The sequence below is a fragment of the Podarcis filfolensis genome, assembly GCF_964270895.1.
Source record: "Podarcis filfolensis genome assembly, chromosome: 7".
NCBI classification, from domain to species: Eukaryota; Metazoa; Chordata; class Lepidosauria; order Squamata; family Lacertidae; genus Podarcis; species Podarcis filfolensis.
In genome coordinates, this window is record NC_139603.1 from 89,716,346 (window position 1) to 89,740,545 (window position 24,200).

At 45.2% G+C, this 24,200-nt stretch overlaps 1 protein-coding gene across 4 annotated transcripts in view; it reads left to right on the forward strand.

Annotated features, from left to right (window-relative positions):
* Positions 1-24,200, forward strand: part of LOC310766079 (protein EFR3 homolog A) — a 55,904-nt gene that overhangs the window by 1,843 nt on the left and 29,861 nt on the right. The window contains exons 1-8 of one of the 4 annotated variants that reach the window (XM_083621974.1): positions 3,333-3,383; positions 8,374-8,426; positions 16,274-16,350; positions 16,736-16,863; positions 17,010-17,160; positions 20,381-20,502; positions 21,444-21,593; positions 21,763-21,900. In XM_083621974.1, coding sequence (XP_083478100.1) covers positions 8,417-8,426; positions 16,274-16,350; positions 16,736-16,863; positions 17,010-17,160; positions 20,381-20,502; positions 21,444-21,593; positions 21,763-21,900 — 776 coding nt within the window. In that variant the 5' untranslated portion in view covers positions 3,333-3,383; positions 8,374-8,416. Of the gene's footprint in view, positions 1-3,332; positions 3,561-8,373; positions 8,427-11,939; positions 12,854-16,273; positions 16,351-16,735; positions 16,864-17,009; positions 17,161-20,380; positions 20,503-21,443; positions 21,594-21,762; positions 21,901-24,200 lie in introns of those variants that run through there. The other 3 variants (XM_083621973.1, XM_083621972.1, XM_083621975.1) reach the window with 3 other exon arrangements.

The window sequence follows — 24,200 nt, forward strand, 5'->3', positions numbered from 1 at the left end:
TTTTACCAGGTTTCGCTGTGCGTGCATGCGCAGAAGCCGTCTGCGCATGCGCAGATGTGGTCCTCAGGTTGCGGAAACCTCGGGATCCGACCGGAACGGATCCTGCCCTCAACTGGAGCTACCACTGTACTGTGATAATGCAAAGCTCCTGACAAATTTTGATTGAATCTTGAAATATAAGGAAATTACTAAAGTCAAAATTTTCCTGATAAGTAATGGGAAAATAATAACGATGAAGTGTGTATAGAACAATAAGATGTAATAAGTGCAATGAGGTGAATCGGAAGTTACAGTGTGTGTTATGTTAAATGTGTAATGTTGTTAGTTAGTCTTTATGGGCTGCTTAGGTGTGGTTTTTTTGGGGGGGTCTATATTCGATGTAAATTGTTTTGCAAAAAAGAAAAAGAAAATAAAGAGAGATTCGTGCATTGCAGGGGGTTGGGATGGATGACCCCATGGGGTCCCTTCCGACTCCACGATTCCGTGATTCTGCCAGCATCTGCTTGCTTTGTTTCAGTTTTAAAAGCTCCCCCGCTGCCTATCGGTTTAAAACTCCCAAGTGGAGAAGTTGGGGCAGCCCTTGTCCTCCCCCCAGGTTCTCTGCAGAGGGAAGTGTGAGGCAAAGAAGGAATTATCCAACTTCTTCTTGCCCCCCACTTCCTGCTCTCTTGTGGGAACTCAAGAGCCTGGGCGTGCCACCCTCCTCTGCTGTTAGAATGGCAAAGTTGGAAGGGAAGGGTTCCCCAAAGGCCATCTAGTTCAACCCCCTGCAATGCAGGCGAAACAGATGACCACCCAACTTAGGCTTAAAAACACCCCACTGCTTTCCAAAAACACAGGCTTCTGTGTCTACACTGAAGGGGTGTCTTGGTATTGCTAAGGGAACCCGGTGAGCAAAACCCAGCATGGCAGAGCGCCCTTGGTTGTAGGCAATGGCAGTAGTAAGGCAGGGCAAAAATCACATCTGGCTTTTCAGGATATTGCTAGAGAGAACAGCTGGCCGTGAATTACAAGAAAACCAAAGTCATGGTTTTCTCAAGAAACTATAGGGTCCCTGCATGGTAAAGGTAAAGGTACCCCTGCCCGTACGGGCCAGTTGTGTCCGACTCTAGGGTTGTGCGCTCATCTCACTTAAGAGGCCGGGAGCCAGCGCTGTCCGAAGACACTTCCAGGTCATGTGGCCAGCGTGACGAAGCTGCTCTGGCGAGCCAGCACCAGCGCAGCGCACGGAAACGCTGTTTACCTTCCCGCTATAAAGCGGTACCTATTTATCTACTTGCACTTAGGGGTGCTTTCGAACTGCTAGGTGGGCAGGAGCTGGGACCGAAAGACGGGAGCTCACCCCGCCGTGGGGATTCGAACCGCCGACCATATGATCGGCAAGTCCTAGGCACTGAGGTTTTACCCACAGCGCCACCCGCGTCCCTGGGTGCATGGCGCATGTACAACCAACTAATTGAGCAGGTCAAAGTTTTCACATATCCTGGCCTTATTTTCCAGTCTACGGAGTCATAGGGAGCACACCAGAAATGTGCAAAAGAAAAAGCGTCCCAAAGCGCCAAAATTCTGACATGCTTTTTCCGCACAAAAGGTGGTAAACATATACCATCAGTCCTGGAAGTGTTCCAGGCTGAACCCCTAGCACAGCTATGATATGGGGCTGAGGTTTGGACAGGCATTCACCTTGGATCTTGATTCAAAACCCTGAAATGTGTTTTATATAACTGACTTTTTATTTCTCTTCTTTGTATATCTTCTTGTTGTTTTATTGCTATGGCTGATGGCTGACGCAAATAAAGATTCATTCAATCACATCTCGCCCAGTCTCCCACTCCTGCTCTTCCTTAAGATTTGCCAGCCTCACAAGAACTTCATGACTTTGGCTAGCTCAGCTAGCCTCGAGTTCTTGCATATCTGTGTATGAGATGGCGCCCATTTCACAGAGGGCACAGTAACCTCTTCTGTGCTCTGCGTTGAATTGATTCAGACCTTGTCTTTAGGCACTAGTGAGTGAGTGGAGGGGCAGAGGGCATCTTCTTCCATCCTCTGCACCCCATATGGAAGCTTAAAGGGGTGTTTTCAAATAGAAGCCCCAACCTCTACACTCAGAGTAGGGCTGCTAGAGGGGAGGCTGGGCTCTCCATCCCTCCTCTGATAATCTCCCAGCTCACTAGTAACTTTGCAAACTTTTTTGTAAAGTTTTTTCGTTTCATTTTATAATGTATCTCTTCTTTTTTGGCGATTCCTCGTAGCCGAGTAAGATTGTCTTCCATAAACACTGTTTTACAATGAGTCTCTAAGTGATTGGAGGCCAATTCTGGATCCACACATCCTTCCACAGTGGGGACATTGGTTTCCGGGCAGGAGTTGATCATGCTGTGGATTTGCCAAGCGGGCCTTCCTCTTAGCACGTCTCTCCCTTGCGTCCTGAGTTCGAGTGTCTTCTAAGCCTGTGACACCTTTGGTAAAGGCTGTTCTCCAACTGGAGCGCTCGCAGGCCAGTGTTTCCCAGTTGTTGGTGTTTATACTACACTTTTTTAACGGAGAGAACAATTGTAACTGCAGATGAAAATTAAAAGAAGAAAAGCAAAAATCTACAATAGGCATGCAGAATGAGTACAATTCTTCTTCGTTTCATTTCTATACAGCTTTGTAGAAAAAAATCTCAATGTGGTTTACAGCCCATTAAAACATCAAATAACCTAGAATAAGACAAATTCAGGCTTCGAGGAAAACCTTGCAGATCCTTCTCTAAGTGACATTTTGCTTTCCCCTTATTTATTTACCTGCTTCATTTATATAGTTGCCCCATAGCAGAAGTACTCTAGGAAGCCAGTGTTAAAATAATGACGTCCAAGTAAAGACTATCAAAGTTATCAGATTATGAATATTTGTGGACATATTGACAAGACTGCTGAATAAAAGCCCATCCTCTTACCTCTCTTTAGCTACTTGGATTGTTGGTGAGAGACAGCTGAGAGGTAACTAAATACCTTTACAGTGGTGCCTCGCAAGACGAAATTAATCCGTTCCGCGAGTCTCTTCGTCTTGCGGTTTTTTCGTCTTGCGAAGCACGGCTATTAGCGGCTTAGCGGCTATTAGCGGCTTAGCTGCTATTAACGGCTTAGCGGCTTTAAGAAAAAGGAAACAAACTCGCAAGAACTCGCAAGACGTTTTGTCTTGTGAAGCAAGCCCATAGGGAAAATCGTCTTGCGAAGCGACGCAAAAACCGAAAAACCCTTTCGTCTTGCGCGTTTTTCGTTTTGCGAGGCATTCGTCTTGCGGGGCACCACTGTATTCAGGCTTACGGAACAATTTCCTATTGTTGCTTCACTATAGAACTCTTCTCAGCCAAGACAGTTTCTTTAGGTCCTAAGGAACAGGTATTTATTGCCTATAATCCACAATACGCTCTCAGCTTTTTTAAAAAGTGCAGCTGCCAATATCAGTGTATCCTGGTGGAGTTTAACAGAGCATGATGTTGCTCAGGGTTTTTCTCTGGAGACTGTGCTACGATTGAAGTGACCCCAAGGGACCCCTCACCTCTGGTGCATCGCCAGGCAAGTGCTGTCGCTGCGTGTTTGTACAAGCCTGCCAAAGTGTACAAATAGGTTTTCTGCATTAAGTTTTCCACGTTAAGTTATCAGTGATACACTTTTCTAAAACATTTGGGGGTCCTTTAGTTGACCAAAATGGCATTTATCTCATTTCAAAGCTGTGCAACTGTTGATTGGTTGCCCAGATCCCTAGAAATGTGATCTTCATTCCTAGAATCATTTGAAATGTTCTGCCATGAGCACAGGTAGCTCTTTAGAGGTTAAAATAGTTCTAAATTGTCATGGTTATTTCAACCTTCTAAACTGGAAAACGCTCCAGGGTTTGTTGGCATTGTAATCACAGCAGAGGCAAATGACAGTTTTGCCGTGTTGCGAAGGAGGCTGGATCTGGTGCTGTGCCCTTGGCTGCATAATTCTGTGCCGTCCTTCCTCTCTGAGGAACAGCGCACTAAGATGCTGTGTGTCCTGCCAAGGTGGGTCTCTCTCTCTCTTTGTATCAGTGACAAGGCGTGGAGGGACAGGGGCTGCTTTGTTCTCCTTGGGGTGATTGTCAGGACTTTGGCACAGCTTTGGGTGACAGTGCGGGTACTTCGTAGCGTTGGCTGGTGGTGATTCTAGGATTTTGTGAGATAAAATGATGGCACGGAGTGACAGTTTCTCTGATGGTGTAGTGGGAAGGTCATCGCAGGATGCGGTTTTTGCCTCTAGAAAAAATTGTGCAAGGCAGGAAGGATTTTAAAAAAAATCTACCTTGAACAGTTCTAAGAAAATATCATTGGGAATTTCTAGCTGGGCATTTCAGAACTTGTTTTCCACAAAGAAAAGAACATGTGCTTATGGAACAAAGAATAAACCAGCCTTTTTTGAGCATAGTGTTGGAACCCTCTGTTACTGAAAAGGATGCAATGATCCAAACTCAGCTTTGATGAAGAAACATTAAAGTAAGGTATTCCTCCCCCCACCCAAGACTTTATTATTATTGCAAGCTGCCATTAATTTTCACTTTTACAGCTCCCACAATGAATATTTTAAATATTGCTGTTCTTTTTCTCCCTTTTCTCTATTCACATGAAGTCTTGAAAAGAAAATGTATTTTGAGGATTTTTTCCCCCTGAAAAGGTAGCATGGGTGCACTGTTTAAATCGGGGCATTTAAACAAAAACATATTTTTTAATTCAGTGAAGGTTGTGATTAAAAGTCAGATAAGGCAAAAAGAAAACCATAATTGGATGGAAAGCCAGTTAAACGCATGGCTGCTATATAGGTTAAGTCACACAGATTGCTCTGTATTCTACATATGAGGTGATGCAGATGGCATGGCCTTTCCTAAAATAACATAGTTTTGTCTTGTAGTAAGTAGAGTGGAAAGTGTAGTTTTCCAGTCAGCTATCTGTCTGGGTAGATAGCAGATTGCACCTCTGTAATAATGAATGTGTAGAGGTCTTTAGACAATTTTAAAACCATATTTCCCCCCATGCTTGCTGTTAAGACAGTTTTGTAAGCCTGTTATGTAAGGTTACGGTGGCACTGGGATGAATCCTGGCCTCCAGAGTCCCAACTCCAACTGTCCATTAGTCCGTGCGATTTAGATACTGTCTCTGAGTGAAGAAGGGAAATTGGCGACAAGCTTTCCTGGGTACCATATGATGCATCCGTGCGTTAAGGGCTATGAACTGTTTGCTTCCCTTCTGACTGTTTCATTCAGTTAGTTCTCGTCTGTCACTCTGCAGTAAAAAAATAAATATATGTCGGGGTCACCAGAGCAGCAGAATCCTCACAGTTGCTGCAGATTCCAACCTTTTGATCCCAAAACTTCATATTTAGTTGCTCTGTAAGAAACATTTGTAGACTAAAGGAGGGCAGGTGTAGCTTGAATGCAGATGTAGTTTAAACGCTCCAGAACATGAGTACCTGACGAGGGAGTCTGCCGCATCGCACCCATGCGGTGGGAAACATGAGCCCCAGGTAGTGGAGCATTTGACTCGATTTTAGATCATCAGAACAACTGCTTGTAACATACTCTAGTACAAGGTGCCCTATGGCCTAGATGCCATAAAATCCCTAATCTACTTCAGTCCATCTGAGTATCAGTTCTAGGATTCTCAAGCAGAAGCTCCCAGAAATTAACAGCTCAAGTTATTAGCTATTGCGTGAATATTTAAATCTTCTGCTTCCTACCCATGTGGTTGCATGTCCTTCTCACATGTTTTCGTTTTGTTTTGCCTGCAAAATAAATCTTTGAAAGGCCAGCAGTAGATGAAACACCACGAAATACTCCCCATCCGGTTTCTTTATGTCTCAGCCTAACTTACTTAGCAGGGCTGTTGTGAGGATAAAATTATACAATCCAGTGTACGCTGCCCTGTCAGATCCTTGGAAAAAGAGGACACGCATTTGATAATGTTATTTTGCTACTAGTAATAGAACTTGTTGTAAGGCAGGTTTTGTTTAATGCGCCTTAGTGCGTTGTCTGTCCTTCACAGTCCGCTCCATTTCCACATTGCTCCATCCCACTTATTTTTGTGCAAGGCAAGATGTGGCCTCAGAGATACCCAACTGCATTTTCTAAGCTCTGTCAGAGCAGCAATATTTTAAAAGAAATGTTTTAACTCTGCCTTTATGTTTGGGGCAATCAGCAACAGCACATGGTCAAGCTAGCTAACTCGTTTTACATACCTTCATGGGGGTTTTTTTGGCCTTTGAGGTGTGCCAGTCATTAAGATTGAATTTTGATTATGGTATGGCCGATCACGAAATCAGAGGCATTAATTAAAGCCATGCTGTTCATAGACAAGATGGCAGAAGTGTACCTACAAAAGCCAGGGAAGCTGTTACATAATTGACACCACCCACAGACATAGTTTCGCTTCCTCTGTTGTGTTCCTTTGCTTCTGTACGCGTGCCTTCTTCCCACAGTTGTGCAAAGAGGCATTTATCTTTTCGGTTTTGCCTCAAAGGGCAAAAAAGGCATGAACGTACATAAAATGAGCTAGCTAGCATGACCATGTGCTGTTGCTGATTGCCCCAATCATAAAGGCAGAGTTAAAATATTTATTTAAAATATTGCTGCTCTGACAGATGGAAAATGCAGGTGGGTATCTCTCAGTCCGTCCATCCCCTGCCTACTTGAGCACTGTACAAGATCACATTAAGAAAGGAATGTCAGAGGGGATGCATGTTGATTGTGAGGGATGCAGAAAAAATAGTTCCTGTATAGAAAACTAGAGCATAATTCACTTCGGAGTTCTGCGCAAACTCCCCTGCGGCTATCAGGAGCTTCAGAAAAGCTGTGGCCGTGCCCTTGCTCAGCTCTTTTCCATTTCATTGTGCAGAGAAGGGAAGCATCCAGTTGAAGTGCATCCTATTTCTCGACTTGAAAGCTTCCCCAAGGCAAGATTTAGAAAGGTTTGCAACACTGAACTCTGGCACGTATGCAGTTGCTCCAAACTTGAAACTAAAATGTATTAATAACCAAATTTAATAGTGTTAAGCTTAATAATTAACATTAAAAAGGTAAAGGTACCCTTGACCAATAGGTTCAGTCACAGACGACTTTGGGGTTGCGGCGCTCATCTCGCTTTACTGGCCGAGGGAGCCGGCGTTTGTCCGCAGACAGCTTCCGGGTCATGTGGCCAGCATGACTAAGCCGCTTCTGGCGCAACAGAGCAGTGCACGGAAACGCCATTTACCTTCCCGCCGGAGCGGTACCTATTTATCTACTTGCACTTTGACGTGCTTTGGAACTGCTAGGTGGGCAGGAGCAGGGACCGAGCAACGGGAGCTCACCCCGTCGCAGGGATTCGAACCACCAACCTTCTGATCGGCAAGCCCTAGGCTCTGTGGTTTAACCCACAGTGCCACCTGCATCCCATAACTAACATTATTGGGCCTTATATCTAGGAGTTGGACGGTGGTACCCTAAACATGAGCAGTTTCTCTTTTCTAATAGAGTGGAGCCTGTTTAAGACTTCTGCCGCCTACCCTGTGATCTTGGACATGTTTGCTTGGGGAGAGAATGCTATTAAATCCAGTGGGAGTTGCTCTCATGTAATTGTGTATCGGACTCCGCCTTTCGAAAGGTCTGGAGGCACATGGCACAGCTTCTTTGGAAGCTAAGCAGATTTGGCCCTGCGAACAGCCTGAGTGGAAAGACAGCCTGGCAGCCCGAGGGGAGCTGCTCTGAGCTCCTCCAAGACAGAAAGGGGCACCAGTGTAAGATCTGAATATTAACTCCTGGATGATCAGAGAGGGCCTCTTCTCCAGGTTCCCCATCACCTGGGGGCAGTGGTTGGTTGTCTGGGAAAAGGGCATTTTTAGCAGTGACACCCCAATTTTGAAATGCTCTCCCAATAGAGGATTTTTCCAGTGCCTACTCTGATGTCTTTCTGGAGCTGGGCAAAGACTTTTATATTTGCCCAGGTTTTTAGCTCTTGCTGATCTGTTTGGTTCTGGCCTTCGTTTTATATCTTCATGCTGCTTTGAAAGATCTGCCTTGTTTCTGAATGTGAATTCTGATTGATGTAATTGTGGAACTGAAATACAATTAAGAAGTATATTAATAGTGATTTTTTTTGGGGGGGGGGCCAAGAGAGTGGGGCCCTAAGCTATAGCTTGTTTAGCTTATATGTAAACCCGGCACTGCTTGTGAAAAGGACTAGGGGTTGGATGGGTTGTCTCTGAGCGCTTAGCTCCATGTCTTCAATGGGATCTTCTTCTCTCTTGACTGTTCAGCGGGAGTTAGTTGTAAGCCTGTTAATAGCGTCAGCTGCACCAAGTCAATGGCTCTGACGTGAGGACTTTCTTTTTTCTCTTGCAGTTTATCGCATGGTGGAAAATAGAAGCCAAGCTTCACATCAACAATGCCTGGCAGTAAGTATGGCAACCTGTTGGAAATGTAAGGCGTTTGCACTGAGAATTTGAGATTCGGTCCTTTGGAGGAAATCTCTTCTGAAAAAGGAAAAGCAGAAACAAAATGTGGCAAGTGTGATGCATCTTTGAATGTGGAGCTTTGGCTTCAGACGTTGTAGCAGACGTACTCATTGCCATCCAGAAATGTATTACCTTCTTCGAAATTAACTGCTATTGTGAATACTCCTAGCAGTTAGAGGGCTTGAGTCTTAAGCTGCTAGGCAAATGTAGCAGTCAAAGTGGAGCTCCCTGCTAAAACTGCTATTAAAATACTTAGCAGAAAATAAAATGGACACTTATCTGTAAAATCTGGCTAACTCTTTTTTTTGATCAAGGCATTCATAATAGAGAGGTCAAGAAATAAATATTCCCACAATTGAAACGAAAGCTTGATGAAGGAAATAACTGGTGTGCAGTTAGTACTGAGGTTCACAATCACGCAGTCTTTAGATGTGGCTGCTATAATTAAAACATGCACAAAAATGGGAAATCCATTGTAGTACCACTAATTACTGGCCAAGATGGGCAAGTAGCTCCGCTTCTTTATTCTTGTGCTTCTTTATGTTCTTGTATGCCTGGGTATATCTCCCTTTAAAAATAATTTAAAAAATAAATCAGTCTTTATCCATGTTTAAAAAAACATTTTAAAATTTCTAAGTTATTCAGAAGCTCTGGTCTAGGGGAAAAAAGGGTTACCTCTCTTTAAAAGACAGACCGTTCATTTTCAAGTGTGGTGCCCCTTTTTAAAAACACCTAGTTCAGTGACTTAGAAACATCAATACTTTTCTATTCAGGTATTTCTAAGATGCTTTGTGTGGGAGAAGCCTTGATCCTTCTTGCAGAACTAGTGAAATACAATGGCCTTTGATTTCAATATTTTTTCATACTTTTGTGTGTGCACATGAGTACCACAACCTTTCCTTCTGTAGCTGGCATTGTGTCTTGGCTGTCTTTGACAATGGATTAGAAAGAGAGAGAGAGATCCTTTTAAAGTACGCTTTTCAAGTGTGAACAATGTATTCCTTTTTATTGAGTGCAGCAGTTGATCAGCATCACTCAGGCTAGGAAGAGAAGGAGCTCTTTCAACATAACAAACAGCAACATGACATTGGCTATACAGCAGATGTAACATTGCAGAAGAAATGTTCTGTACTTCTGGAGCGTTGGCGGGCTGCTAAAGTGAATGTCAAGCTTAAGGCTAATAGCATTTGGAGGTTGCTTGCATGGATGTGGTGAGCTCTTTTGCTTTCACTAAAATTGTATCAAAAATGATCTTCAAATAGATTTAGTTATTTATTTGCTGCTTATGTTTATACTCTTGCCTTTCTCCAAATGGAGCCAGGGAGGCTAACAGCAATTTAAACCATTCAAAACCATTCTCTCTCTCTCTCTTTCACACACACACACACACACACACACACACACACGTGTGTATAAAAAAAATATAATTAAACAATTCAAACATTGAAGACAGCATCAGTTCATAAAGTACCCTCTCTTGATACACTGTACAGTTAGGCACCAAATGCTAGCAAAACTAAATGTGGTTTTAGGCGATGTCACCAATAAGGGAGAGAATCTGATCACAGCTTCGTTCCATAAGAAGGGGCCTTAACTGAGAAGGCCCTGCTCAGCAGCACCTCCCGGTAAACCTTGGCCATTGGTGACACTGAGCAGAGCCTTCCCAGCAGATCTCAAAACCTAGGCTGGGGAACAGTAAGGGAGAACCTCTTTTAAGTACCGAGGTCATATAGGATTTAGTATCTTGGAACCAATACCTTGAATTGGTTCTGGTGGCCAATAGGCAGACAGTGCAGAGTTCAGTGTATCAGCATTTTGCACTTATTGCAGCCTCTGGACCATCTTCAAGGGCAGCCCCATGTGTAGTATATTGCAGTAGTCCATTTTAAAAAAAAAACGTGTAAGATGAGCTGTCAGCCTAGGTCTCTTGGTTCAGGAGTATTGAAAGCCTGCGAATGCAACAAAGCAGTACATTACTGGTCTCGACTACAATAGGTTGTAGTAATAATCATGATGGAACCAGAGGAGGAGAAAGGTGGTTGTTGTTGTTTAGTCGTGTCCGACTCTTTGTGACCCCATGGACCAGAGAACGCCAAGCCCTCCGTCTTCCACTGCCTCCCGCAGTTTGGTCAAACTCACGCTGATCGCTTCGAGAACACTGTCCCACCATCTTGTCCTCTGTCGTCCCCTTCTCCTTGTGCCCTCCATCTTCCCCAACATCAGGGTCTTTTCCAGAGAGTCTTCTCTTCTCATGAGGTGGCCAAAGTCTTGGAGCCTCAGCTTCAGGATCTGTCCTTCCAGTGAGCACTCAGGGCTGATTTCCTTCAGAATGGAGAGGTTTGATCTTCTTGCAGTCCATGGGACTCTCAAGAGTCTCCTCCAGCACCAGAATTCAAAAGCATCCATTCTTCAGCGGTCAGCCTTCTTTATGGTCCAGCTCTCACTTCTATACATCACTAATGGGAAAACCATAGCTTTAACTATACGGACCTTTGTCGGCAAGGTGATGTCTCTGCTTTTTAAGATGCTGTGGCCCCAACTCATGATTCTTTGTGGGTGTCTGAGGCCCCACAGTTCAAAAACATCCCCAAATGCCGGTATATTTTAATCATGTTTTTTACTGGCTGCTCTATTCTGCAAGGCTACTCAGTTGTTACAACTTTTCATAGTGTCATTGTTTTGGAAGAGACCTGGGGGTTTGTCTAGTCCAACTCCCTGCTCAAAGCTAGGTCTGCAGTGCAGAATGCAACTATAGCATCTGTGACCCATGGCTGCCCAGCTTCTGTTTAAATACTGCCAGCAAAGGGGGTTGGACTAGATGACCCTTGGGCCCATTCCAACTCTACAATTCTATGAGTCTTAAGAGCCTCACACTGCCCCAGATGGCCTGTTCTTCTTCTGCTATATAGGTCTTAGCATTTAAAAGTCTCTCCTAATGTTCAGCTTCCCCATAGTTTTTATTCATTGGTTCTAGGCTTGTTCTCTGGAGCAACAGAGAGCAAGTCTGCTCCCTTCAGATACCTGAAGGTTTCTATCATGCCATCCCTTAATCTTACGTTCCTCAAGAGAGCAATCTCAGGTATCTGAAAGGTTATCGCACAGAAGCTGCTGCAGCAGCAGGCTGCTATCTAGCCCGGAGCGCTATTTGATTCCTGTCCTGCTAGTAGCATTAAACAGCCAGCCCTCTGTACCAATGTGGGTGGCTGGGTTACAGTGTGTACCCGTTTGAATGACATATACAGTGGTACCTCGGGTTAAGTACTTAATTCGTTCTGCAGGTCCATTCTTAACCTGAAACTGTTCTTAACCTGAAGCACCACTTTAGCTAATGGGGCCTCCTGCCGCTGCTGGAGCACAATTTCTGTTCTCATCCTGAAGCAAAGTTCTTAACCCAAGGTACTATTTCTGGGTTAGCGGAGTCTGTAACCTGAAGCGTATGTAACCTGAGGTACCACTGTATTTCTGCACAGAACTGTATTAGCTTTATTTCTGCAAATGTTAATGCAGTTTTTTTATGGGTAGCATTTTGAGAGAGTTTGTTTTCTTTCTTTTACCCTACACTTATCCAGCTGTAAATAATAGGCTAAGCTTCTTATTAGGACAATGTCCTTCCAAAGGACAATGGAGAAATGTCCTTTCTCCATCTGTGCATCTCATTACAAGGTGGCCAGGCTTAGTTACATGCATGTCAGGTGCACTGACCCCGGCTGTGTGGGGCCAGGCACTCTCTTTCATTTCCAGAGCTTGGCATTGTCGGTGCAATTGGATACGCGGTGTTCTCATGTGCAGGGTCCCTTGGCGCTTCTGTCACGTGCAGGGATAGCTAGATAAGTGTGTGCTGCCTGTACCTGAATTTGACATTGCCGAGCCCGGGCAGGAGAGAGCCGGGGCAGCTAAAGAAAGGTGGAACTGCAGAACTGCCAGGAGGGAACAGGATGAAGACCTATGTGGCAGTTCCTGTGGCTGAGCAAGATAAGTCCTATGACTACAATCCTGAATGGGAACCAGGCCCGTGCGTGTGCCTTGGTAGGTGAATTTTTCAGAGCGCCTTCTCTCCCCCCTCCCTCCCTCACCCCCGTTCCGTTATTTTGCTGAGAAGGAGCATTGCTTTCTCTTGAAAGTTTGAAAAACATCTGTATACTCAAACCGTCCTCTTTCTCTTCTTAATATCTTCAGTGCATGCAGTTTGAGCAAACCCACTGGATTATTTCATAGTTGAAAGGGGGGGCAGTGTGAAAGGAGATGTTAACATGAGCCTCTTGTTCAAACGTGGAGTAAACTGTGCTGTTGATTTTACTGCAGATATAATTTCAAGCTGATTTTTGCTTGTTTCCCTACACATGTCTCCCCAGACACATATTCTCCAGGTATATAAGTCTGTTCTTACTGTGTGGACCAGTTGCTGGCATGTACCATAACTGTATACGCTTAACGTTGGCGTTGCTGCCTCCTTGCATGGTAGCATAGTGGTTTTCTTGGTTTGATCGAGTGTAACTGTGTGCTGAAATCTTGGAAATTTGACCAGTTGGAAGCTAATATTGCTTGCCCCATATTAGAGCGAAGGAATCATAGAATCATAGAATCATAGAAACATAGCGTTGGAAGAGACCACAAGGGCCATCGAGTCCAACCCCCTGCCAAGCAAGAAACACTATCAGAGCACTCCTGACATATGGTTGTCAAGCCTCTGCTTAAAGACCTCCAAAGAAGGAGACTCCACCACACTCCTTGGCAGCAAATTCCATTGTTGAACAGCTCTTACTGTCAGGAAGTTCTTCCTAATGTTTAGGTGGAATCCTCTTTCTTGTAGTTTGGATCCATTGCTCCGTGTCCACTTCTCTGGAGCAGCAGAAAACGACCTTTCTCCCTCCTCTATGTGACATCCTTTTATATATTTGAACATGGCTATCATATCACCCCTTAACCTCCTCTTCTCCAGGCTAAACATGTCCAGCTCCCTTAGCTGTTCCTCATAAGGCATCGTTTCCAGGCCTTTGACCATTTTGGTTGCCCTCCTCTGGACACGTTCCAGTTTGTCAGTGTCCTTCTTGAACTGTGGTGCCCAGAACTGGACACAGTACTCCAGGTGAGGTCTGACCAGAGCAGAATACAGTGGCACTATTACTTCCCTTGATCTAGATGCTATACTTCTATTGATACAGCCCAGAATTGCATTGGCTTTTTTAGCTGCCGCGTCACACTGTTGGCTCATGTCAAGTTTGTGGTCAACCAAGACTCCTAGATCCTTTTCACATGTACTGCTCTCAGGAAGGAATTTGCAAAGGAGGAGAGGGAAGGCAACTGCATACAGGAAAGGACAAATGTGCACTTTAAAATTAACATTTCTGAATTATTGAGTGGAGTGTTCTAGATCAGGGAACCTCAGGCCAGAGGTGGCCCTCCTAACCTTTCTGACTGGCCCTTGGAATGCTCCCCAGTGCTTTTGAGTTCCATAACTTGGGATCTGCCACAGAGAAGGCCCTGGCCTGCCTCCCTGCCAAATCAAACAGATCCTGAGCTTCTTTGATGGATTTTGCAAGCTGAACCTCTGCAGTCAGAAGTGAGCATGACTGAGCTCAGTGCAGCCTCTTCTCAAGAAACTCTTCATTGGGTTGCAGCCGTACTGATCCTAATGAATTGGTATTTTGCAAGGACAACCAACAGACTGTCCCTCCACATGTTCTTGGACTACAGCTCCTATCCTCTCTCACCACTATAGTAGTAGTAGTAGTAGTAGTAGTAATAATAATAATAATAATAATAATAATAATAATAATAATAATAATAATTTATTTATACCCCGTCCACCTGGCTGAGTTTCCTCAGCCACTCTGGGCGGCTTCCAATCGAGTGTTAAAAACAATACAATAAATATTAAAAACTTTCCTAAACAGGGCTGCCTTCAGATGTCTTTTAAAGATAAGATAGCTGCTTATTTCCTTCACATCTGAAGGAAATAGGGTGGGCACCACTACCAAGAAGGCCCTCTGTCTGGTTCCCTGTAACCTCACTTCTCTCAGGGAGGGAACCGCCAGAAGGCCCTCGGAGCTGGATCTCAGCGTCCGGGCTGAACGATGGGGGTGGAGACGCTCCTTCAGATATACTGGACCGAGGCCATTTAGGGCTTTAAAGGTCAGCACCAACACTTTGAATTGTGTTTGGAAACGTACTGGGAGCCAATGCAGATCTCTCAGAACCGGTGTTATGTGGTCCCGGCAGCCACTCCCAGTCACCAGTCTAGCTGCTGCGTTCTGGATTAATTGCAGTTTCCAGGTCACCTTCAAAGGTAGCCCCACATAGAGTGCATTGCAGTAGCCCAAGCGGGAGATAACTAGTGTTGGCTGGGGATGATGGGAGCTGTAGTCCACCACCATCAGGAAGGCACCACGCTGGGTACCTCTGCTAGATGCTGCTGCTGCTGCAGGTCAGTGTAGCTGCTGTGTTTTTGGACTCTCTTTGGGAATGTGGCTGTGGCCACTTCCGTGATGAGCTCCTGCCCTTCAGAATTTACCACTGTGCCATTGGTGATCAGTTCAAAGAATGAAGAAGTTAGATATTAAAATGCTGTTACCTTGCGACTAAGCATGTATCTTTGGCGGTTTTCATTCAACTCCACCCATATATTCAAGAATCTCTACAATCAGTTCAAGGGATCACAGACTAGAGTCTGGCTCTGGCTCCAGGCTTTGAATGTAGCTTGCCAGGGAAAGACCCTTTTACAGATGAGTCCTGAGCAGGCTTTACGCAGATGGATTCCAACTTGGAAGAAAGGAGGGATGTGGATATATTAACATAATAATGTCAGACCCGTAGAGTTCAGCAGAGCTTACTCCCAAGGCGCTGTAGCCTTAAGTTCAGTTCAGCTGCTTTTTCTTTGTGCAGATCTTTCCCTCGCATATTCATATAAAAAGAGGAAATGAATATCTTGATTTTTTTCTGCTAGTGAATTGGATACACTTTGTACCCATCTTTCCAAACTGAGTGTGGTTTTGGGAGCATGTGAAACCACTCCTTTGATTTCAAAGGATGTCCTCAAATTTTGTGTATGCTTCAGATCTCCTTGCTGTGCTTTGAGTTTGTGTTTTTATCTTGTACTTTCATGCTGTGAACCACCCTGAGATCTACAGAGGAAGGACAGAACGCAAATTTAATAATTAAAAAATTAAAAAATTCTGTTCACAAGCTAATAACTTCTGTATGTGGGGTGCTTTTTTTACAGCAGAGACCTGATAATTGAAACACGTACATAATTACGTGTGGGCTTAAAAGTCACCACATCTATAAGCATCTTAAAGTCCATTGTGTGCCAAGCTGTATCTTGTGATCCAAAACTGGCTTAAAGCTGCACAGCTTCCCCCCCTAGTGGTCATGATCTGAAAACAGGCATAGGCAAACTCGGCCCTCCAGATGTTTTTTGGGACTACAACTCCCATCACCCCTAGCTAACAGGACCGGTGGTCAGGGATGATGGGAATTGTAGTCTCAAAACATCTGGAGGGCGAGTTTGCCTGTGCTTGATCTAGGATGACTCTGGAGAGGAGCCAGTTTTCACTGCTGCCCTTCATTCAGCTTGTGCATCCAGTTGCTGCTTTCCCCACTATTAAAACCATTGTTAAAATTATTGAACCTACCTACGTCTGTGGGACACTTTCTCACAAAAGTGCGCATGTACCTGAGCCTGCGAATTGTGGATGTGGGTGTCATTGCGAGTGGTGATTCCATTCTGGAAAAAAGGGGTCCCACCTCCACAGAGTTTGGTTCTCATTTGCAGTTCTTGTTTTTTGCAGGAGTCTGCTGCTGCTGTGCTGCCTTGCGCCCACGTTACAAGCGCCTGGTAGATAACATATTCCCCGAAGATCCAAAAGTAAGCGAGCCCTTGCAGTCCGTGTTTTAATTTGGGGTGGGAGATGGGGTTGTAGGGAGTTTTGAGGTTTTCATGTTCAGGCATTTTTTTTTTATTTGTAGCTTTTGTTTAAAGGTGTTAACTTGGTAAGGTTGGCCAGCTGGCCGCTTCAACATTGTGAAATCACCCAGGTTCTGATGCTAAGTAAGATAGCTCTAGTTGTGGGTATGGATATAGCTGCACACGTTGTAGGAGTTTCACACAATTTAGTTTAAAATGTATGCTTTGCTTAGGCTAGCCTCATAAGTCTCATAAAATCAACTGCAGTAAATATCAGTTTGTACAATACAAACCACTTAAATTTATCTTTAAAGTTGTTTCCTTGAACTCTCTCTCACCTGTGCAGGATGGCCTTGTCAAAGCAGATATGGAGAAACTCACCTTCTATGCCGTCTCTGCTCCTGAGAAGCTTGATCGGATCGGTGCCTATTTAGCAGAGAGGCTGAGCAGAGATGTTGTCAGACACCGCTGTGGGTAAGATTTTTGCTGACACCCACTTCAAATCTTGCTTCTCATTTTCCCCGCCCTGCGCCCCCCCGCCAGTACTGGCCTCCTTTTCTGTGGCAAACCCCCCAAGCAAGGAGGCTGTGTGATGTTTGTGCTCACCTCTCTGCATGCAGGTATGTCTTCATTGCCATGGAAGCCCTAGACCAGCTGCTCATGGCTTGCCATTCTCAAAGCATCAAGCCGTTTGTGGAGAGCTTCCTTCACATGGTGGCCAAGCTTCTGGAGTCCGGAGAACCGAGGCTGCAAGTCCTGGGAACCAACTCGGTGAGTGAACACTCCTTGGGTCTCCCACTTGGTTCTCCTACTGTCTGGAGTCAGTTTAGTTGCCCTGGCATGGCCTTTGGGGAGCTGCACAGAGGATATGGCTAGGAAGAGGCAGAGAGGAATGCAGTTGCTTCCAAACCCCTGGTCGTGTGACCAAGCTGAAAAGGTTTAAGGTCAGTGAGAAAGAGGAGGATTAGTTTGAGAAGATATTGAATTATTTGAGTAGGTTTGAACAATTTGGGGCGATTAAAGTGTTAAAAGTTAAATAAACCTTGTGGACGGAGGAGTCTTAAGGTATATAGAAGTGTACATAGGGTTAATTTGAATATGTTGTTGTTATTGAATATGTATATTATTGAATATTGTATACCCAATGTATCAGCTGCCTGGGGGGTTTCACTGTTTGTGTTTTGGTGGTTGGTAAAAATAAAATAAAATTTATTTTTTTAAAAAAATCGTTTCCCTGGCATGGCCTTTGGGGAGCTGCACAGAGGATATGGCTAGGAAGAGGCAGAGAGGAATGCAGTTACTTCCAAACCCCTGGTCGTGTGACCAAGCTGCAAGGCTGCATACCTTCTTCCCTGGTTATGATTCTGACTAGCCACATGTCGTCCCTGAGCCTCCCCTGGCTGTATACCATGAAATGGATTGTGCTTAAAAATCTTAAAAATGAAGTGGGTGATTACCGGAGACGGAGCCTTTTCTGTGGTGGCTCCTCACTTTTGGCAGATATCCCCTTCGAGGTCCCCGCTCTCATTTAGGCACCAGGCAAAAACATTTCTGTTTCCTCCAACTTTAAAGAACTGCTAACGTAAGCATCCTTTAATTTAGGGGTGGATTGCTTTCGCCCTCAGTTTTAATCTGGCTATTTAGTTTTGTTTTGATTTGCCGTACAGTTTGTATACATGGTTGTTGTTGCTATTTTCAGTGTTCCTTTTGGTTTCCTATTACTATACTACCCTGGGAACATAAATCTGTGCTGAAGGTATGGGATATAAATTTAAAAATATTGGTGGGATAATGGTGGGTTCTTAAGCATAGAAGGGGGAATAAGAAACCTCCCAAACATCTGGTGGATTAAGGCAGGCCCTGATCAATGACTCCCTCAAAGACACAGGTTAGGAAGAAAGAAACCCTTCCCTCTGGCCATGGTTCTTGTGGAAGGTGTGAGTTGGCTACTTAGAAAGCCTGCAGGAGATGTGGGTAGAGGACTGAGAAGAAGTCCCTTTTCTTCCTGCCCATCTGATGCTCCATTAATATTCTTTGCTTGCTTGTCTTTGAGATTTTTCTGTGCCACCTGACAGGGCTAGAAATCCACTCTTTATATTTCTCCAGCAGATCTGTGCAAGACTTTAAATAGAAGCTTAGCTTGCCCTTTATCTTCCAAGTCAAAGGTATTCTATTCCCTCGTCATCACTGCTGCATTAGTGATGAGCCCTGAGTGCCTTCTGCTTTTGCACTCTTGACTGTCCTGCCTGTGATACCGTTTCACAGTAACAGAATCCAGTCTCCAAAGTGTAGGAGTGTATTGCAGCAAGCCTAGGAGTAGCTGAAACGGAGTCAAGAAAGTTTTGAGAGTCAGGCCTGGTCCAAGGATAGGGACACCCGACAGCAAAGTAAACAGGACCGATGTGAGGATAAGGGTCTTGTGAACCCAGGTTGGTTCAGCTCAAGTGCTGTATCAGGGATGCTCCAGGTCTGCCTTGGGTTACTTTTATGCACCGTATTTTTCGCTCTAGAAGACCCAGACCACAAGACGCACCTAGTTTTGGGAGGAGGAAAACAAGAAAAAAAATATTCTGAATCTCAGAAGCCAGAACAGCAAGAGGGATCGCTGCGCAGTGAAAGCAGCAATCCCTCTTGCTGTTCTGGCTTCTGTGATAGCTGTGCAGCCTGCATTCGCTCCATAAGACGCACACACATTTCCCCTTACTTTTTAGAAGGGAAAACGTGAGTCTTATAGAGCAAAAAATAAAGTATTTAAAATATTTACATCCTCTTTCAATTTCAACAAAATGTACAAGGAGCTTCCAAAACAACACAAAACCTCATTTAAAATCCAGTAAAACCAACATACCAAATCAATAACACAGCAGAATTGAGCCTAAAACAGCAAAGGTGCTACAAACAAACCAGTAGCTTTTAAAAAATAGACCATGCTACTTATTTAAAGCCTGGGTGATTCGCTTCTAAACTGTGCCCAGGGAACGAACGTGTCTGAAGAGGCTACTTCATAGCTAGAGGTGCAACCACAGGAATTGCTAAGTGCCTGAGCTCCAGAGGTGAGGCAACTAGAGAAGGGTCCCCAAAGAAGAGAAGAACTACAGCGGTACCTCGGGTTAAGTACTTAATTCGTTCCGGAGGTCCGTTCTTAACCTGAAACTGTTCTTAGCCTTAAGCACCACTTTAGCTAATGGGGCCTCCTGCTGCCGCCGCGCCGCCGGAGCACGATTTCTGTTCTCATTGTGAAGCAAAGTTCTTAACCTGAAGCACTGTTTCTGGGTTAGCGGAGTCTGTGACCTGAAGCGTATGTAACCTGAAGCATATGTAACCTGAAGCATATGTAACCTGAAGCATATGTAACCCGAGGTTCCACTGTACTGGGTAACATCCCAACATTTGCCCTAGCATACTAGATTCAGCAGCAGCAGGCTATCAAGTTACTAACCTGGTGGTTTTTTAGAAAGTGAAGCTTGCAAGACACCCTCCCTGTTGCATACTGTTTACCAGGTCCTGGAGCATTTCTAGAGAGTTGTCCTGATGTGGTAAAAATACCAGGTCTTGCCACATTGGAAGAAAAGTTTGCCAGAGGGAAAAGACCTGGGGAATTTTAAAGACAAGCGGCTGGCTGCCTTGCTCTGAGGGATTGAGATCTGTGCCTTTTGCTGCCGGTGCCCTGAAGGTTTGGGATGTAGGAAGAGAGGATTGCCCTCCTGGAAAGCCTTGCACCTGACCTCTTTCCCCACCAGAGAAAGAGGATGATGATGATGATAATATAGGGATAGCCAGTCAGAAATGCTTAGAAAAAAGACGGATGAATAACAGAAATGATTTTGCTGTGTTTCCACCCGCTGCATGCAATAAACTATGAATGGTGCTGCTTTCTGGATAATTTCAACTGTAGTCGGGGATTGGAGCATTTTGGGGCTGGGTGATGCCAACTTTCTGATTGCTTTGAAGCTGTACTGAATCCTCTCCGTTTCTCCTTCCTCTTCCGCAGTTTGTCAAATTTGCAAACATTGAGGAGGACACGCCTTCCTATCACCGCCGCTATGACTTCTTTGTGTCTCGCTTCAGTGGCATGTGTCACTCCTGCCACACTGACCCGGAAATACGGAACGAGTAAGTAACAATGTGCGGCGAAGGGATGGGAGCACTTTCCGGTATCTGCTCCCTAAATTACCAGGCTACTGAGAATATCTGCGATGGCAAAGCCCAGCATCTTCTCCCATTCATGTTCTGCCAAGAACCGTCAATGGAGTTTAATTCATGTGCCCTTTTCAGAGAGTATCGAGTCTTTCTGCTGAGGCTTGCCGGGGTAGCCTCTGCCAAACCAAAAAGCTCTTGTAGCTTAAACCAAGTACCCAAGAGTCCATGAAGCTCAATACCCAAATGATAGTCATCTGAGATGGGCTGTTACCCTAGGGGTGGGGGAAACATAAGTAAATAATAACCTGAGCCACTTTGCTCTGGAAAATGTATTCATCATGTTTTTGTCTCTTTGAGCATTGAACTGTTGGAGAGAACATTCTGCCAGCTGGAAGCAAAAGGGGATATGGAGAGTGCTGGTGGACTGGGCTGTTGTTGCTTTTTTGTAAGAACAAATGCTGTTTGATTGTTTAAATGCATATTCATAAACCAGCACTTTAAAGAAACACAGAAGGTGGCTGGGGCACTCGAAGCAGGGCAGGAAGGATAAAACTGACATAGAAAACTGCTTTCCTTGCCAGGGGCAGGTATGAATGAGATTAGGGTGAAACTAGGCAAAAGAAAATAAAAAGTCATGCTGGCTCCTGTCTTTATATGCTTGAGTCTGGACTTTGATGTCCTCCTTATGTGTCTTCATCAAATATATATGCCTGCGTAGAGATATTTGCTCCCTGGTCTCAGTAATCAGATTGGCTAGCCCTGCTGCCTTTGGGCTTAAGTTCTGGGCATTCCATCTTCCATAGAACTGTAGAGTTGGAAGGGACTCAAACCCCCTGCAGTGCAGGGATCACAGCTAAAATGCAGGGATCCTGCAGCTTTCCCTTCTATGAAAATGCCATTGTTTCTTGTTCCAGGATCCGAATTGCTGGAATCAGGGGCATCCAGGGGGTGGTTCGCAAAACCGTAAACGACGAGCTCCGAGCCACCATATGGGAGCCTCAGCATATGGACAAGATTGTTCCCTCGCTGCTTTATAATATGCAGAAGATTGAAGATGTCGACAGGTATGCCCGTCTCTTGGGGGGGGCTGGGCCCTTTGCTGGCCCTGAGGACAAGGAGAGAGGTTGGGTGTGGGCAGGAGGTGCTGTGGCTGCATCTTCTGTCATGGCAGTGAAGCACAATGTCAAAGCCTGGCAACCCTGTCCAAATGTGTGTGTGCGCCTGTTTTTGCAGCCGGATTGGCCCACCCTCCTCTCCAACAGGAGGCGATAAAGAGGAGAACCCAGCTGTGCTGGCTGAGAACTGCTTCAGGGAGCTGCTGGGCCGCGCCACCTATGGGAACATGAATAATGCTGTGAGACCAGTCTTTGCGTAAGCATCTGTTTACTTATGCACTTCACTACATTTTTACCCTGCCCTTCCTCCCTAAGGAGCCCAGGGCGGCAATGCTAATGTTAAATGTAAAGTAATAATGTAATGTTACAGCAATACAGCAACAATCAAAACATATTCAAAAACAATTAAAAGCAACCACATACACCTGCAGCTTGTAATTTCAAGGTTGGCAGGAACAGTATCTTTCAGCCATCAAATGCCTGAGTAAAGAGAAATGTTTTTACCTTTGCCCGGAATGTTAATAACGAGGATGACAGGAGCACCACACCAGGGAGGGCTTTTCACAAATGAGGAACCACCACCGAGAAGGCCCTGCCATGGGTCAGTGCCAACTGGGCAAAAGCCAATGGCAGCAGCAGCAGCAGCACCAACAGGCTCTCTCCTGCTGATCTTAGGGCCCGAGAGGGTTGTGCTGGAAATCTCCAGAATCCTCTAAGCGTTTCCTGGGGCAGGCAATGCCTTTGAAATAGTTGGCAAAACTCCCTCAAGGCTGGCTGTGGCTGCTGAAAAGTCCCGAGAGCACTATGTTTCCCTCAGCTGTTCTGATCTTCCATATTGCTATAAAACCAGTGCTTTTTTTCCTAGGGGTACGCAGGGGTATGCACACCTGTCAGATGCTGGTGTGGTTGCTCGAGAGTAAACAGGCAGGACTCCGAACTGTCTTTTCCAGGCTTTATTCTTGGTGCAAACTATTTACAGGGAAGAGCGTTGCAAGTTCATGTCTGGCTCAATCGCTAGCAGAATCTGGGAGTGGTTGGTCTTTGTACCTCCCCCAGCATAAAAGTCACGTCACCCCCAGCCTTTTCCACCCCTCTCTGCGCCGAAGACTACTGCGCAGAATGGGCTCTGGCAAGGGTGTACTTCCCACGTCTCCGGTTTGCTCAGGCTCGGTTTGAGGCTCTCTGTAGCATTCCCTGGTCCCTGCACCTCTTCTCCACTAGAGGCGGGGATTTCCTCCTCGCCGGAAGAGGAACTGCTTCGCAAGATTTTCGGAGGCTCGCTATAACACAACTGCCCTTCCATCTCTTGCCTCTGAGCTGATGGCAGTTCCCTGATAATACCCCTAAACATTTTGTGAATCTAATAAGTTTGGCCTCATTAAGGGGCAGTATTTCAATATGGGTAGGAAAATGAGAGTACCCCTAAACATTTTTTTAAATAAAACAAGCACTTTATATAACTGTCTGTGTCCCATGAGCCAAAAGTCTATCCTGAAGATGTACTTATCCAAAAGAACAAAAAGCAGCTTGGTGTAGTGGACAGAGTATGGACTTTGACTGTGTCCAGTCCTCATTCAGGATGGCTCTGAGCAGGTTGATTAACCTGCCTTCCTGGATTAATATCAGGATGAAAATAGGATGGCCCTGTGTGTGCAGGATACAATAGGTTTCCACATAAAATCCCCCCACATTCAGCTTCAGTAAGTAATGCTTTATGTCATGGGTAGGCAAACTAAGGCCCGGGGGCTGGATCTGGCCCAATCACCTTCTAAATCCAGCCTGCGGGCGGTCCGGGAATCAGGGTGTTTTTACATGAGTAGAATGTGTCCTTTCATTTAAAATGCACCTCCGGGTTATTTGTGGGGCATAGGAATCCGTTCATCCCCCCCCCCAAATTATAGTCCAGCCCTCCCACAAGGTCTGAGGGACAGTGGACCGGCCCCCTGCTGAAAACGTTTGCTGACCCCTGCTGTATGTGATGTGATGGGATATACAGACCTGCCTGTGCTCCTCATTTGAGTACATCAAGTTTTGTTTGCTCATCATCCTTGCTGGTTGAAATTCCAGCCAGCAAGCCAGATGGTGCAGCGACATTTGGTACAGCCATTTGCTGCTTAATACTCCTTGCATCCGCACAGCGGAGGACGGAGGATGCTCTGGAACAGCCAGTGGCTGTTGCACTTCCGTGCTTTTCTTGGGCTGAGGACTATGCTGCAGGAGCCCTTTCCTCCTAGATAGAATTGGGAAGCAACAGCAAAGAGAGGGAAGAGGGTGGAGATAATCCCTGGAAGAGAAAGCTTCGTGGTTGAAACAGGAGCCTACCTTCCCAAGTCACCATCTTCAAAATCCCTGGCATGCAAGTAATGATCTGGAGGTTACTCATCAGCCAGGAGTCTTTACATAGTTTGACATTCAACAATCTTCTTTGCTCACATCAGTTACAAAGGGCAAATAGTTTGTGATTCGCCCCCTCTTATGTGCAGCCTCAATCCTTTCTTGGTCACATTGTAGGAATATTTTGAAGGGGGAACCTGCAATTTACATAACCATGCACCC